This window comes from Atractosteus spatula, chromosome 14 (genome assembly GCF_055471065.1).
Source record: "Atractosteus spatula isolate fAtrSpa1 chromosome 14, fAtrSpa1.hap1, whole genome shotgun sequence".
Lineage (NCBI taxonomy): Eukaryota > Metazoa > Chordata > Actinopteri > Semionotiformes > Lepisosteidae > Atractosteus > Atractosteus spatula.
In genome coordinates, this window is record NC_142719.1 from 22,903,776 (window position 1) to 22,922,072 (window position 18,297).

Here is an 18,297-nt window from a genome sequence, read left to right on the forward strand (position 1 = left end):
CATATTAATGCAAGTAATAAGATACATTTATATTTTTCATAAATACTGTATTTATTATTGTTTAATAATTTGCTCAGGACAATATTTTCTCTCACCTTGTCTTAACATGTGGTTAACTTTGACTTTTTAATTTGACATTCTTTATATTTTCTTGTTATATACATCTAATAATTAAATTTTAAAAATGCCAGCAAAATCAAGATCAAAACAAAACCGTTAATGAATAGTGACATTATTATATTAAAATTTCTTCTCAAACATCATTTTGCATGCCCTATGTCTGACAATGTTTTAAAACAATTTAAAAATTGTTGGTTGACATCATCCCCTTGTACGGTATGTTTATTAAGTTATTTTATTATATTTAACTTTTTCTTTGTACTTAGGTCTAGCTAGATTCTATCCAGCCTTTATTTAAGAATATTTTGCAAACTCATCTCCATGAATTTTTCCATATCCCCCAAAAAGACAATGGAACTGGGCTACCCTATGACATATACAGTAATACCTCTTTCCATCTACTGTATTTTCAATACTATGCATCCAAATAAAACAGCAGAGAAGTAAAGTAACATACCATTTAAATCCCAGACCAACAGATCTTGCAATGAACAAAATGCAGTTGATTGTGATGTAAACTGTTTTTTTTTATGGTCAGAGGCTTGCTACAGGGCTGACACTTAAATCAGTGGGAGGCTACTGATTTTACAAAGCTCTCATTGTTTTTCCTCCTGTGATATAGTTTCCATTCAAATGGAGTCTGTGTCCTGATGGTGAGATATTACAGACTCTGCTTATGGAGGGGATGGGTGCTGCAACCATTGACTATTATTAGACTTCACTGGACTTCCTTTTTGCACTGATCGTATGATGAGGTTGGTACTAGGAACAATTTGTTTTCTGGTTAGAGATAAAGGAGGTAAATCATATTTTCCTCCTTGCAACCACAATAAACTAGTTGAAAAGGTTATGTTTATTTAGAAGAGGTATCCCCAACTATAAGCCTTGGTGTGCAGAACCCAGCAGACTTTCTATGTCTGTTTAAATCTTCAACAGCTTAAATTATTTAAAAAAAGGGGATGGAGTGATGGCTCTGTGGCTAAGGATCTGGGGCTGTGGCTGGAAGATTGGTTCAAATCCTGTGGCTGGCAGAGGGTTCCTACTCTGTTGGCCTCCTAAACAAGGCCTTTAACCCCAGCTGCTCCAGGGGTGCTGTACAATGGCTGACCCTGTGCTCTGACCCCAAGCTTCTCTCCCTGTCTGTGTGTCTCATGGAGAGCAAGCTGGGGTATGTGAAAAGTTTAATTCCTAATGCAAGAAATTGTATAGGGCTGATAAAGTGATTACAACATTTTTTTGTTTTGTACCTGTACATTTTCAGAATTATTGTGAATAAAGCTACTATTTTAAAGTCCAAGTCCAGTATTTAATCAATCTTTAACTTATACTGGTGCCATCCTGGGGCAACTACATACTGAAAGAGGGTACTAAATGTCATAAAATGGCAAAGGTTATTATTTAAGAGGGTATCAACTGTATTAATTACAATTCTGTTGTGAAAAGAAGTGCAAAGGCTTTTCATTTTGGTTCTTTCAGTTCTGTCTCATTTTGTAAATGCTCAATTAGAATTCTTTCAGTTCTTGGGAAAAAAATGATTGGATTTAGTTATAAAAAATAATTATTTTAAAAAGGGACACATACCAGTTGGAGGACAACAGGGCTGTCGGGTTGAGGGATGGGATGTTTGTAGAGAGCTGAAAGCAATTCCTTCATTTCATTTTTCTGTGAATAAATATGTATAGTTATTTAGCTTTTCTTTAGCTTTTCCATGGGCAGCACTAAAGGCAAGAACTAAACTGAGTTAACCCGACATAATATCATGACTAAAATAACATGTTAAACACATGTAAATTGTAGTGTATTTTAAACCCAGTGTGTATTGTTATTTGACTTGTAATGGGTTGACTTATTTGTTTTATAAAACTATAAATTAAAGGAGACTGGTCAATATAGCTTGCAAATCCTGCTATGTTTATCCTTTTAAGTAGGAAGGCACTCAAATGTTCTGGTAAAGAAATGTCTTCCACATTCAGAACTTGAATATAAATATATCCCTGATATAAAAACTGTATATCAGAACTTTATAAATCCCCAAATTATATACTGTAATTTATATAATTGTTTGTATGTCCTATGGTCTTTTATTTTGGAAACAAAAAATATAACACAATGTAGTTCTAATAACTGCAGGTAGTAGGTATTATAAATACAGTTCATTATTAAAAAAACTAAATAATTTTAGATATTCAGGCTGTTGAGTGGTTCAACCCATGCTCTTATTTGTGAGAGGCTGAGCTCTATGATCACAGTCTGGGTCATGTTACTAGCTGACTGTGACCACGATTCCCCAAGTGGTGGTTCTCAATTGGCTAAGCACCATGGACAGTGAGGTGGGATTAATCAGTCAGGGTTGTTGGCTCTGAGTTACACAATGTCCCCTTTGGCCTCCTTTGTGCTTGTAGGTATGTAGTGCTGTCCCTGGGGAAGTGCTTTTTCTCCAGTCAGCGCTGAACCTCCTGTACAAACTGCCTGTGCTGCCTGTGATGTATTAAAGCTGGCTCAAAGATGGGCAGAATGGAGAAGTCTGCCTACACTTCCTAATATAAGTTCAGGTAGGTAGCTGTGTCAGCATGCGTAGGCTGCAAAGGGACAGGTAGAGGTTTATTCCATGTTGAAAGGAAAAGAAAAGAGACACAACGTTTCAGCTTTGGAGCCTTCGTCAGCTGAAGGCTCCACAGCCGATACATTGTGTCTTTTTTCTTTTTCTTTCAACATGTAATAAACCTTTACCTATTCCCCTACACTTCCTAATAGCCCATTTCCTGACCCACTCAAGGTGTGGTTCCTCCTTCTTTTATCCCACATTGGACGGACACAGAAACAGGACACTAGAAGGGGTGGTGTTGAGGAATAAACAGAATAAACAGAATAAACGGAGACAAACAAAGGTGAAAAGCTATTAAAGAAAAATTAGTGATCCACCAGAGGAAAATAGGAATGCACACAAATACAGGAATCAATTACATCAATATCTTTTGGTATCACTATTTACTATAAATGACAGGTACGCTTATTCCATGGCAGGAAAATAAATCTGTCACTGCTTATTCAACTTATTATCAGGTTGTGACAATAGAGAGAGATTCTCTCTAATCACTGACCAAAAGTGTTACTTAGCTTATTTTTTTCTTTTGTTGATATCACACAGTGTACATAAGGGCAGAAAAGTTAGGATTTTAGTGTAGTATGTGCCAGTCTTGGCTTACAGGCATAATAAAAAAGTGGTGCTAAACTTAGGACATGATGGAAAACGTGACCCTAATCATGTTGTTTGCTGTTGGCTGAGGCCTTGAAAGAATGTCAATTAAACAATAAAAAAATAAATTAAGCATGATATCTCATAGAAGAATTCTGACTGCGACCACACTTACACTTAGTAATACAACAAAATCAAGAACCTAATTGTACAGCTGAAAAGATTTATCAAAAAAGAAAAGTTTCTGAAATGAGTTCTAGAGAGACCAGTGTGCTGCACACTTGAGCCACAGTATTGACTCACAGTATTTCTGCCCTTTTATTAAAATGAAACAGTATGAAAGGAGAATATTTTTTTCACATTTACCTGAAGTTTATGTGACTCACAATTTTCACATGGCTTACACAGTACAAGTGTGAGCACTAAACTTGTCAGCTCTCTATACCTAAATGGCACACCTAGTTTGTCAGTAGCTGTAGTGCATAAAAGGCTTATAATCTTTCTTTTCATCCGTAAGTTGTTACTTGCATTTGCTTAAAGATCCGTTTCCAGCTATTAGGAAAAATTAGCATTCAGTAACCCTTCAGTGATAAATTAACATTTTAAAACATGAGTTTATTTGTAATTACAACTATATATTGTTATTTTTAGTTACATACTGTATATACTGTCTCTCCTGTCAGATAGCCCTACCTGTCCTTTAGTCAGACAGTCTGCCAGGTTATTCAGAAGTTTGTAGAACACTTCAAACCAAGGTAGATAACTGGAATAAAAATGGTGATGGGTGACAAGAAACAAAAGGTTATTTGAAGTGAAGCTGTTTTCTCTCAATCTATGTGGTATTTAATATTTTCAGTTGTCATTGATGTTATTTTAATGAACAGCCTTTCAAATTACAGAGACAACACTAATGGGATTTTCCACACATCCTGATAGAATCTAAATACATCTTTAATACAGAGTTGCCCAGCAGACAGAAGGCTTGTCAGATTTTTCAGAAATATGGAATCAAAGGTATTGTCTGGATACTATTTTATTACTAATTAAATCCTCCCAATTAATGGTGGATTAAGGTCAGATAACTAGAGATGTCTGTGTATTTATTTCAAAATCTTTTGTTCCTTGGGATGATTCTGATTGAAATTGTTCTGTTTTAACCGTTATTATTATTTTCAAAAATAAATCCTTTACTCCACAAGTGACCTTCTCATATTAAAATGGGATGATAATTTGCTGTCATTCTGCTTAGAATAAACTACCCTTCATCCTTCTTGTAAATAAATCTTCACTCCATCTACAAATAATGATTGTAGTCATAATGGCACATTCACATTATAGTCACTGCTGTTCAAAAATTGATTCGATTTTTAGTAATTTTTTTAAACATTCTGGATACAGTATGTAGTATCATACTGTAGGTGCTAACAGATCTCCGCGGCCTCTTTCCTCATTGTGTCTATCGAAAATATACAACAGGCATTAGGGAGAATTTGCTATAAATAAACAAAAATAATGGATACAAAATGTATCTTTAATTTTAAATATTTTAAATAATTGTCAATAAATGTAGCTCATAATGCAAGTAATGGAGTCACATCAAGGGAAGACTGTCGCACAATTAATTTTCTTCTCATTATCATAAATTACCATTATTTCCAGTGATCTTAAAAAATAATGTTAAATATACAAACATTGGTATATTTGCCCATTTAACCATTCACACACTTTTATCAAGTTAACTGTATTGATTAGGTTTATTAGTAATTCGGTATAAAAATTACTTTTTGGATCTTACCATTTAACTTTAACAAACCTACCTAGGTGTATATTTTGGTTGAATATGGATCCAACTTCTCCTACTTCCAATTTCTCCTGGTTTCAGTGTGTCAAATGTATCTCTGTCATCCAATTCTCCAATCACTACACTAAAACACTGAAGACCAGATGTATACTTATTGTATATATCCCAGAATCAAACCTCTCTTTTCGTGTTTGTCTCATGCAACCTTCCTCCACCCGTGCTTCTCCCTCTTGGTTAACTATTCACTCTGCATGAAGGTCCTGAATTTCTCATCCTGTGAGCAGGGTTCTGGACCTTAGCCCAGAGGGTTAAGACAAATATCACTGTACCTATAAACCCAGAAATCATCGTCAAATACATCTAATACATCTAACGTCTTTTTTTCCCATGAATATCTTTTTTTGCACCACTTGCAAGATAAAGAGGACTATTGTGGAAGATATGTGGATTAAAAGTACTGGAGTTTTCCTCACCTGAGGATACAAAGACAAGTCCTGGAATTGGAAGTGAGACGACAGAAACCAAAGCGCTGATTGCCTTCCAGATCTGTCAATACAAATGTGAAGTGCTGCACTGCTGGGCACTCTTTCACCCTAGAGGCCAAAAATAAAAATGAATACTGGTGCTCTTTTACATTCTGCATTTTTTGCTTAAAACTTTCCAGTTCATCCAGGATAGAGTTTTGTTTTCCACTGGCTCAGGGATTGACTCCTGTTTGCCACAGCCCTTATTAGGAAAGAGGGAAGATTGTCTTACCAAAACAATTATAAAGTCATGTTAATTAAACCAAATTAAATAGGATTTTACAGATTTCTGTTTTTACCTTTCAACGTCATAGGGAAAGCAGAATCTTGGTAGAGTTTGCCGGGATTCCTAAAACAAGGAAATAAAGCAATTAATTATTATATTTATTTTTGTCTCTAATGCAACTTACAATGGCACCTATTTACACAACTGGACATCTTGGTGAAATAATATGAAGTATTGAACCAATGGGCACAGGAGCAGTGTTTCATTTTGTTCATGATCTTAGAACCTTCGTTTTAAAAGCCCCTAACCACTACTTCACATTGCTGCCTAAAATAAGACCACACAGTACAAGCAGAAGACACATGGGCAGTTAAAAGGAATACAAAAACATCATGATTAAGAGATCACATTTTAAACTAGTGTCCCTTGTCATAAAAAGTGTTATTTTTGCCACATACCTCACAGACATCACAGACATTGAAACAAAGAGGAAAGATGAAAATAATGTTGACCATCTCATTTGTGGAGTAAAAAGGGGGTAAAGACAACAAGATGAGGGAGGTACAGGGGCAGGGCTGACGAGAAATAAGGACACTTGCAGGATGTGTGCAGTGGATATGAATGGAAGACGCATGAACCATGCAGATCACACAGACCATGCAAATGGACACATTTTAGAAATCTCAGGCACAGGGAAGTAGCACTGAAAGTTTCATGCCCTTGCACAAAGAGACTAAAGGTTGTCAGATATAGATTGACAAGGAGCATGCTGGGAGTCAAGACTGCCACTTGTCATTGTACAGGTCACTGGGAAATCAAGAAAGGTGTAGTTCTGGAAGGCAGGTCGTCATAAAACTGGAGCAGCCTCATTCCTGGTGTGACATCAGTAGCACAGTGATGAAAGGACAAAAAATGTGACCTTGAAAGTTGTAAAGAGTTTTGAAGTAGTGGTTGCAGAAGATACAGGAAGAGCGAGGCAGGAAAGAAAGATAAAGCACTTAGGAAACAGGGCCTTTTATGCTAGAAGGTACCAGGAATCCAAAGTGGTTGGACTAGAGAGCAGTAAAGGATGAGGCCTGGTCCTACTGAAGTAATCTCAGAGGCCAGGTTTGGAGCGGAAATATCCTGGAATTCAGGAGCAACAAGGTTGTCTATTCAAGCAGACAGTTAAAGTGGATGTGATACTGATCAAGTTGATCTGGCTGGACATTATTATTAGCATTACGCATTATTATTCTATGCAAGGACGTACTGTATGTAAGTTGAAAACATCAGCACTGAGAAATGTTACAATAATGCATGGGGCATGAAAATGAAGGCCAATTGTAAGTGATTATGCAAAAACAGTTGTTGATTCATGGTTGACACCGTGAACACAAGCAGAAGACACAAGTCTCTGCATGTCATGTAGCATAAAAAAACTGTTTGAGTTAACTTTTTGTTTGAGTTAATTAATTGTGTAATTTAGGTGTTATGATCATATATCTTCTTCCAATCTTGAATTCAAATATTTCATTTTAAATATATCCTCTCTTAGAGACATTCCTGTCTCTAACTGTAAGTGATCAGATTACTGGGATGTTTTTTCTCACTGCTGCACAGAAATAGGCAGGAAGGGCAGACACGAAACTGGTTAGCTCATATGGGGAACTGACATCTTCCTGGCATTTTAATGTTGCTTAGGAATCTTTTTTTAAATGACTTTCAATTACTTTTTTAAATACCTGGTCATTGAAATCTTCAGGGAATTGAAATAAAACCTCCGGATCTGTGAAACGATAAGCAAAAAAATGTTATTCCTATCAGTGTTGTACATCTTTACAATCCAATCTAATTAGGTAGGCCAATTCAGAGTTCAGAGTGATCACAATTTATTTAATGGTCAGTGGCCAGAGGTTAAAAATAAGAACATAAGTTAAATTTGAGAGTGTCGAACAAAGTGGTTGAACTTACAGATATCAAACATATTTTTTACTTAATGCATTAGAACATACAATGTTACAAGCAAGTGGTGGCTAGTTGTTACAACAATGCTCAGGAGTCCTGGGTGTGAGCTTGATGGGGTGGTACCAAAAGTAATAACTCTACACTGTGCATCTGCAATGGAATGTGTGCTTTTACATTTTAGAATTCAGACAACACATGTTATAAATGCCAGGAGGCTCTTAAGTTTGCCTGCTCAAGGGGTGTCCTTATGTACTGTATGTAACTGATATGATTCTAATTATAAATTGCAAATTTCTTAAATTTGATGATGATGTGGGGGAATGGCCTGTAGTTTGAAGTTATGAATATCGCAATAAGCAGATCTAATGCAAATTAAGCTTAGTATAAACAATTAGAATATTAATTATAATTACTACTAATTCATTCTGTTTAGTATTTTTCATCATATAGATAAGCAATTAGACTGGTAAGTGTAACAACCTTTGTGATGAGAAAAAGTGTTGGATATTAATTATAAGATGTGCAGTGCAGACGCGCACAGTTTATAATGACAAACTGTGGCATCTCTTTTTCATCAAATTAGTTTACAGAGAAGCAATGATAAAAGAAAACTGGATGTAAGAGAAGACACTACAGTATAATTCAATAAAAACCATGCAGTAGAATACAGGGATATCATAAACATATACTGCAAGTACATTCAGAACAGATTCAAGGAATCCTTTTCATCTATTGTTACACTGAAAGATTAATGTTTGGAATAGTTTGCCTAGTTATGTCACTGAAGTTGATACACTGGGAGAGATCAGGGAAAAAAAGGAGGATGCTGTACTATTTTAGATTGGAAAATGTGAGTAGAGTTCTGATAGGATGGACTACTATATCCCATTTCAGGCTAATCTTGAAAATTAATTTTAACAAGATGTCCACTGTTTGTAGCAAGCAGGTCTTCCATTTTTACATGCATAATGTAAATTCCTTTGATCTCATCAGTCAGTTTTCCTTTTATTGTTTTGAATATGTGGCAGCCAATAATAAATTATTTAAATAAATAGAAAACCTTGGCAAGGTACAACACTCAACAAAGACCCTTTATTAGCAAAGCAGGTGACAATCTGATTATTCCTTCTATGCTGAGAAATTCATCTCCCAAAAGGACCTTTTAAAAAAATACAGAAACCTGTCTATTATTTTCCGAAAACATCTGAAAACATCAACAGGAAGACAAGTCAAATTGTTTCTCAGTGTGGTTTTTCAATAGCTAGACTCATGGGTCACCTGACAGGAAATCACTCTGTGACTCTCAGAACATAAAAAAATTCATTAATCACTGGCTAATTTTTACATTTATACTAACATTCATTAAGTTTCAGTGTTACAAGGTTCAGAAATAGGTTAGACCAGAAATAGGTTAGATAAATTTAATTTAGGGCTTTCTGGATGAAAAAAAGTCAGATGCAGGCCAGACCTGAATAAACAGTAAATATTAAGGGGAAAGAAAATATAAAATTGATATAAGTGATACTGCGTTATAAAATTGCTTCTGCTGAGTTTAAGGAACTTAGTATGGGTGCATCTTTCAAAAAAATATTAATATAAATATAAAATAAATAATGAAGTGTTTTGAATCTGTTTTAAGTCTATGTTATTTCAGTGATGTCTTCAGTAATACATATGCAATGCTGATATGCTGAATGTGAGCATAAACCTTGATCTATCGAAATATTTTGACTTGTCACCTTTGTCCTTGGCAATGGGACAGGATGCTTCAAAGAACCAATAAAATGTTCCTTCAGGATTTTCTCTGTGAAGAAAAATTACAAAAGCAAACAGGAAAAATTTTATACTCAATAAAGCAAATGAAGATGCTGAAAAACTGAGATTAATGTCTATATCAATAAATGTCACATGCAAACACAATACAGCCTCACAGGTAGAATATGTCATTATCTTTTCTCAAAGGATGTGTAAGCACTTGTTTCAAACTTATTTTATCTAACTAGTTTAAAATTAAGAACATATTCTTGCAACAAGAAAAAAAAACTCTTTTAACTATTTTTAGTATAAAAATAGACTTCAGAGAAGGAAACTGTAAAATTAAATGGGTATTAATAAATTGTTACTTTTGAAATCATCGATGCATTCTGTATTTTTGCAGATAGCTATAGGATTGGAACAGGTTGTTTAAGCTGCTTGCCATAATAATAATAATAATAATAATAATAATAATAATAATAATAATAATATCTGTTTTGCTTTTGTAGTATTTAAACCATGAGCAGTAGATAAAAACAACCAGTTTATCTAGCAAAACACTTACAGTATACACTTAACCTAGGTACTGAAATATAAATGTATTTGTTGATTATATCTAAACATCACCAAGGAAACACCCATGAAGTAGTTTGAATGTTAATTTAATTTGAAGCCAAATTAACTACACCTCTTCAACATCTTTAATAAATAAACTGTGCACTGCATGCTGACAAGCTACACAGGATGTCTGTGTGGTCACTATCGCTTTTTAAGGAAACAGTATTTCAAGAGGCCTACAGATAGGAAATAACAGATCTCTCCTTCAGAAGAGTCACTGTTAAAAAGACAGCTCTACTTTTTTACCTTAGGTCTTTAAAGTCTGTGCTCTCTTGTTGAATTACAATAATTGGTATATGACACAATGTTGAAACAGTAAGATCTGTAAAGCATTCAGATTAAGAGTGTCATTGAATTGTCAGTACACAGCACCTCAGTTTTCTTTGTACAACAGACTGGAGGTGAAAGGAAGTAAAAGGACTAGAACTTAATAGAATATGGTGAAGAATAGCCTAACTAAAGAATTAAGTCTAACAACTTTTAACTTGGTAAATAGTTGGGTTTAGGAATTATGTGTTAAATACTGATATTTCATAAGAAATATTTTAATTGGAAACAAACTAAAGTACTAATGAGTGTGAAAAGCATTAACAGCATTTGGAATGGTTCTGTAACATGTATCAATATAGTTTTCCATCAAAAGATGCAGTGATTTATAAAGGCATTTCCGATGGTCAAGAAGATGCTACCAGTATGAGATTTGGACATATCTCAGCCATTGTTAACTACAACGAAGTATGAATATTTATTTTGAATATTGAAAAGGAAAGAAAGACACATAAACCCATCAATTGAAATTGTAAAGCATTAAAGATAAAAGATTTTGAGAGACAAGGGGTTTTACAGCAACATTTTGTATAGTATACGCATTGCAACAAATCAGAAAACAATTATCCAATAATAAATTTCCAGTACACATTTCAACAGTGAAAACATCCTGTCTCAGTCATGGGGTAAGATGTCTTGAAGAGGTGTTTCTGGAGGTCCTAAAATTAATCTTTGATGAACTACTCTATGTGCTTTTGAGGATGAGAGGACACTCAATGTTCTGAAATGTGCTGTCATTAAAGATGAAAAACTATTAAAATGGGTTGAATGGGTACATTCTCCTTAGTATGAGCATGTAAGTTAATTGTAAATTAGCTCTGGTGTAACTAATTGCCTTCCAAATCACACAAAAAGCTAAATACCCTCCACCTTTGGGTGTGTAGACTTTCTATTTGCGCTTAAGCTTAATATTTTGGAATATTCTCTTCTTTTCAGTGTTTTTCAGAAACATAATTGATAATCTTCCGTTGAAATTTAACTAACTGCAGGTTAAACCATGTAAATCTGTATGCTACATTGCATAATATCCCTTTACTTTTGTGCATATGTAGAGTGGAACAAATTGATGATAAGGTACACTTGGCAATGAGCTGATTAATCTGATGATAAAATAATGGTAATGGTTATATCATAAGAAGGCCTACAAATAAGGAGAGGTCATTTGGCCTGTCTAGCTTGTTTGGTAGTTAGTAGTTACTGTAATTAATCCAAGGATCTTATCGAGCTGTTTCTTGAAGGATGCCAGAGTATCGGCTTCAAATAAATGGCGGGGTAGCTTGTTCCACACTCCCACAACTCTTTGGGTAAATAACCACCTGTCATTTATTTAAAAACTTTATTGGTTGTACTTGTACTTCCATGCAGTTTCCACTTGTGTCCTTTTGTATGCGTTTCATTGTCCTTCACTGGCAAAAGTGATGATAAGAAAAAAAAAATTTTTCTGTCCTTTCTTAACCTGTTTTCCTTTTTTCTAAACATTGCCTCCCATTTGATATTAAAATATTTGCAGTTAGTTGATCAACCTAATTTAATTACGCAGACCCCAAAAATGTCAAATGAAATATGGTATTGATATGAAATATGAATTGCCTATACTTTCAAACTTTAAGATTTTTTTCTTACATCATTAGTATACAAGTTTTGGCTACAAATAATCCAACCAACAAGGAATTCACAATTAAATAAGTGCTATAGGCCTAAATGACTTAGTCGCATTTATCATATATCTTTCATCGCTGCGTGATGCTTTCAATGGATTGATGATTATTTGCTAGCATTAAAAATAATTGAATGTTAGACTGCATTCAAAATACTTAAGTGTTAAATGTCTCACAATTTTAAGAAAAAAGAAGAAATGTTATTATATTAAAAAGTTAATATACAGTACAGTAATCATTCTGACTCTCCCATCTGCAGAAGAAGGCTTAGCAAAATCTAGTTTTAATCATAGCCAGAAACTGTACTGATTAGGAACAGATTCTAATAAGGTTAATTAAAAGAGTTCAATAAATTAATGCTTGCTTTGAAGCAAGTGTATTTGTTAAGTGTTACTTGCAAAGAAACATTGTAGGTTATGAGTAATACATTTTATTCTATCAGCATTTTTCAGACATTGTATTTTTCATTCTTTTTACAATACACTCACACATATCTGTCTCATTGTTAAATTCTCACAAATTAAGTACTGCATGTACACTCCTAAAAATGCTGAATTCCAGATTTGAAAAGAGATGAAAGCCTTTCAGTTCTTTTTTTTTCACTTACTTCACTCTTACATGACAGCATTACAGATCTCTGATGGGGGAAGTAAGCTTAAAAACCACAGTAACAAAAAAAGTCAAGATGATTCGTTATGGAGCATCACAAAACTGTCTCGCTAAGACACCTTAAATAAAAATTAAGACTTACTTGATCCTGGATCCCATAATTGTTTGGTAACTTCACATGTCAGTTTTAAAAAGAATTGTCTTTACAATTTTTAAATGAAATAATTCAGGAACTAGCACCCAGGCAACAGAACTCAATTATAATACCGAGGCTGTGCATACTTCCTGAATGCGGCATGACGTTATTCTTCTAACCATAGGAAATATATCCGGCCAGATTCAGCAGTAGAGCGTATATACCATATATATAATTCTTTTGTAAAATACATGCTAAAACTATATAATCACTAATACAGTAATACATAGTTAATACTGATAAATAACTCAGTGCTCTAACACCTTTACTCCTTCAAAAAGTTTTCAAATTATCGGATCATTAGCCCATATGAAAGTGTACCTAATATTACTTCTAGTTCTCATGCAGTTGAAACTCCAAACCTAAAGCTGTTAAAATAAGAATGGTAAAGTTACTTAAAGTACAGTGCTCACAGAACACTGTAAGATTTTGAAAGAATTGCCAAACCTTGATTGATTCTAGAAGAAATCAAAGGCTAAGACACCTGGACACTTGTCACTCGAATCCTTTAAACAAAATAACTAATTAATTAGTAATTTATCATTAGATGTTGTAGGAAATATGAAAATGTATACAGTGTTGTAAAAAAGAAAATACACCCCTGTATGATTCTAAAGTTTTACATATTAAGACATTTATTACCTCTATCTAGTCCTCACCAAGATATAGGGATAGTAGGGATCCCACAGTGAGTTCTTTACTCTGCCTATGGTCAGATGACACAGCAACTGACCATACTCTATGCTAATGTAATAGAGATGATAAGTTTTTTTTTATTCTGACGCATATGCCTAATGTAAATAAGCTGCTGTGCTCTAATCATTGTTTGAAGACCATATAAAAAACGATTGATTGCCCCTTTTTAGGGCCCAGACTGGAGGTTAGTACTTTCTAATCATAGATACATACATGTATGTGCATAAGGTTATGCTACCAATAAAATATTTGAGACCAGGAAATAAAGTTCTCTTGCAGCTCTGGTTAGTTGAAAGAGAAGAGAAGACACCGGTGATTGATTTTAAAACTGGGAGTTGTGTTTACTAAAGTAAAGCAGGGATCTGCAGTAAGACACCTGTCCTTTCTAATGATTTAGGTTAGTAGTACTAATCAAAATTACAGATGATACCACAGAAAGATCCCAAATACTGTAGGAGCTGCAAAGCAAATAAAAATAACTTGGACTTATTTCAAGATGGGACAAATGTCCGGGCAGATGGCAATTAATATTGATGGATACAGTTACAGTAAGTGCATGGGAAACACTGAAACTCAATAAGCCATCTATGAAGAAGAATCAGATGTCTATGTTGGTGCATTGTGAGGTGGATTTGTGAGTGAAGCACCTGTGAATGGGAAAAAAAAAAACATGGAATGAGTCAGACTAGATCTGATTGAGCAAATAGCTCAGTGAAATTCAGTGGAATTCCACAGGAAGGAGAAGAGCTGACAGTATTTGCTATGGGTAAATTAAGAAGCTTATAAAAAGAGCAAAGAGAAAAATTATTTGAGACTGTGTCTAAGCTCAAGGCTCTTAGGAGTGAGTGAATGTACTGTAGAGAGAGCTCATCAATACACGTTTTAGCTGACTTACAGTGTAGTGCAGAGAGTTTGGGATAGTTGACCAAATATAGCTTAGGTCAGTACTAGGAGCTGTCATCAGTGCTAAGTAGGTGGCTGTTAGGAAGATTGTTCGCCTGTTGGAAGAGTTCTGTGGAGCAACAAGGAGGACCAGCTGAACCTAATGCTGATGGGAGGCATTAGGACCTGATGTAGCTGGACATTGCTTGTCAGTGTATCAGTGTACTTCTTTAATAAGTGAGAGGAGTCTAGAAGACATGGGTAATATTCAGGATTCAATCCATCTCTTCAATATCAGCAGATAAATGGGCAGTCCTGGAGTGTGTGATGAGAGAAAGTTTCACTATTGCCATTTGTTAGGTCTGATACAAAGGTACACCTGCCTAAGATCAGCTGAAAGAGTTAGTGATCTGGGGAGCTAGTGGCTGAGTGACCATGGAATTGAATTCTTTAGTGCATGAAATTAAGATTTTGAAGAAGATAAGAAACTGAATGTCAATGGAAGCACTGATGTCTACAGCAGATTCAACTAACATGTGTTACATACTGGAGAGAGTCAGGTCCAAAAGACCAGACTAGATCACCTAGTATGTGAAAAATATTACTTCCAGTGGTATGTGTGCCATCATAATCGTCAACTTTTTCTTAAATTCAGTTCTGGGCATTGCGTTATAAAAAGATTTTGTGCTCTGGAATCGGTCCAGAGAAAAGCAACAGGATCCATTTTTTGGGCTTAAAGCAATATCCCAATGAGAGGTGACTCTAGGTCGAGCTCCCAGCTCTTCACAGCATGCTTCTTCCTCTGATGAGGCCACTGTGTCCCAAGGTTCATCTGCTTTAAGCTATGGCAGTGCCTTTCCTTGTGAATGAAGGCCTGCCCGTTTTCTCCAGGGATGCACTGTCTGGGAGCTCAACCTAGAGTCACCTCTCAACAAGTAACAGGTGTAAGACATGCATCCAAGACTGAACCTCAAAGGGAGGTGGTGAGCCTGCTCCGAGACTTTCTGTCTGGGCAACAAAAGAGAGAGGAAGGATTGTTTGAAGAATTACGTGGACGTAAAACCTCCCTTCAGGAGATCTAAATTGTACCCAGGATTGTACCTGCATCGCAGGCTCAGGGAGCAACACCTGGAAGCACGGAGACAGCAGAAAGTCCAGGGCTTGCTCTTTCTACACCGGCACTACGTCAACGCACTACAGTGACATCGGGTCAGGACCAGTGTCCACCAAGTTTGACACCCATGTCTGCTACACGTGCTTCAGCAGAGGGCATGTTCCGGAAAGAGCCTAAGATGCCCCCCTACCAGCAAGGTGAGGACATTGAAAACTATCTCCTGTGATTTGACCGCATGGCCAGAACCTGGAAGTGGCCAGAGGAGGAGTGGGCCTGTCGGCTAGTACCTCTGCTTACAGGCAAGGCCTTGGAGGCTTACAGTGCCATGGATGAGGACCGATCTAACATATACAGTGACTTGAAAGGGGCGCTACTTACTAAATTTGACATATCCCCAGAAACATACAGACATCGCTTCAGGATGACCACAGTTTCTCCAGGAGAAACGCCTACGGAAACCTACTACCGCATGAGGGGTCTGTACAGAAGATGGATTCGCCCAGAACAGTGTTCCAAAGAGGAGACTGGCGAGGGCATTATTTTGGAGCAGCTGCTACGTGTCCTCCCCTATGACACCAGGACTTGGGTGAAAGAGCATGAGCCAGCCGATATGTTGACAGCAGCCAATCTGGCTCTGCAATATATCAACGCGCGACAAGGGGGCCATCCACGACATCCATCTTCTGTGTCAAGAAGGACCAGAGATAATCAAGAGCCCAGAGGTAACTCTGTTGATGTAACGAACAGTTCTTTCCGGACCCTATGCGGACGACACAGTCCGACGGAGTGGGGGAACACTAGGGAAACGTCATGCAGGAATACGGGGCTGAAGACAGGGGGGCGTGTCCAAGGTGCGCTGGTGCACGGGGGAAGGTGTGGCCGAGGCGAACAATCCGAGAGAGTAGTCCTTAGGGATAATCCAAAACGCAAGGGTAAGTCCAAAACCAGGAGATCCATCAGAACAAGATAAAAACCACGAAGGCCGGGTCGGAACCGGCGGACGGGGAACAGGAACGGGAACAGAGGTTAAAACCTTAACGGGACCAGGCGCTTCCTGGTCCCGGACTCGCATGATATGGAAATCAGATGCAGAGCCCGGATGAGCGTCAGCGCCTGGCTTTTAAGGTGGGCTGGGAATAGGGAACAGGTGCAGAGAATAAAGTCTAGTGAAAGGGCTGGAGCACCCTTAAGGAGGGGGAACTATAATCGTGACAGTTGAGGCAAGGAGGACACAGGGGGAGGTCAAGGACCCTAGTTTGCGTGGTACTAGTAAAGGCCTGGTCTATTTTTATTGCCAGCAGCCAGGACATAAAGCTTCCGCCTGCCCAGTGCACAAGCCAAAACTGACTAGGTTTTGTTATGTCCCAAGAGAGGATGACATTCCTGGGTGGGAAGAAGGAGGAGAATATTAGCAGTTTTGCAAATTGTTCTGTTCTAATTAATGGTCAGAAAGCAAATGCTTTACTGGACACTGGCACTTCAATGACTCTTGTAAAAAAATCCCTGGTTTCGGATAGTAGAATCAACTTTGAAAACCAAACATCTGTACAGTGCATACATGGAGATAAAAGGAAATACCCAATGACAGAACTTACTGTGGGGGTGGATGAACAGATGTATTTGTTAAATGTAGGGGTTTAGTCTCGCTATACTGTAGCTGCAGTGGAGAGCTGATAGGACCTAAGCATGGTAGGACTCCTGGTCTCTATTTCTTAGAGAAAGGGTTTGTTTTTTTTGTGTGTGTATTAAGTTCCATTTTTTGTTTTTTTTTGCTATATATAATTGTTTGTGGGGAGCACTGTCCTAATAAACTATCACTTTTGCACCTAAGTGCAATTGCGGCTGAGCCATCATTTTGTTTTAAAAGGACTCACTTGGGCGACCCTCCTGCCCTCCCGGTGACAGTGATCTTATTTGCATGTGGGTTATTAGCTATTATTTCAAGCTTTGCACAAACAGCCAAATTATAATGCACTCTGTTCTCTGATCTGTGTAATTTTTCTATGATAGAAAGTCCAATGGCTCTCAGGTTTTACATCTTGGGTGATACAAATTTTAATATAAGTTGCTGTTCCCTGTGCTGAGGAAATATTTCTGGAAATGGATCCAAAACACTGGATTCATACAGCTTTGATTTTATACATTGCATTTGAGATTGGAAAGGCTGTTATCTGAAACCACTACATACAATAAGAGTATTTTACCAATTGTATTGTTAGTATTTAAAAAAAAGACATTGTTATACAGTCATGCCTGCCACTGATTTTTTTAATATCCAGTTTTTAATATTTTCATGATCTATTCCTTAAAGATCCTTTCATGCAATGTGAAGATTTCTTAAAATCCTCAAAATATTGTTTCCTAATACTCTCCTTTGCTCTAAGCTCCTTACATTGGCTTTGTCAGCAAATAAACTGAGCATTCTAAGTCGTTTTTCAAATTCCTGATAATTCAATTGTGTAAAAAACATTTAACTATAATAGCCGCTTAAACCACTTAATGTATTGCTTTATTAACAGCTCCATTACATAGCATAGCTAAGGTGATGTTAGGTCCAATTTGATTTCATTCCAATTTTGAAGTTATGTAAGTAATTTGAATAATTTGAGGTAAAAAGCATAGGTAAAT

At 36.4% G+C, this 18,297-nt stretch overlaps 1 protein-coding gene across 2 annotated transcripts in view; it reads right to left on the minus strand.

Moving 5' to 3' along the window:
• Nucleotides 1-13,059, minus strand: part of dennd1c (DENN domain containing 1C) — a 44,583-nt gene extending 31,524 nt beyond the window's left edge. For both annotated transcript variants that reach the window (XM_088931605.1, XM_088931606.1), the window contains exons 1-7: nt 12,924-13,059; nt 9,554-9,618; nt 7,592-7,635; nt 5,941-5,990; nt 5,591-5,710; nt 4,010-4,079; nt 1,702-1,782 (exon numbers count right to left, since the gene is read on the minus strand). In XM_088931605.1, coding sequence (XP_088787731.1) covers nt 1,702-1,782; nt 4,010-4,079; nt 5,591-5,710; nt 5,941-5,990; nt 7,592-7,635; nt 9,554-9,618; nt 12,924-12,940 — 447 coding nt within the window. In that variant the 5' untranslated portion in view covers nt 12,941-13,059. The remainder of the gene's footprint in view (nt 1-1,701; nt 1,783-4,009; nt 4,080-5,590; nt 5,711-5,940; nt 5,991-7,591; nt 7,636-9,553; nt 9,619-12,923) is intronic.
• Between the last annotated feature and the right edge of the window lie 5,238 nt (nt 13,060-18,297).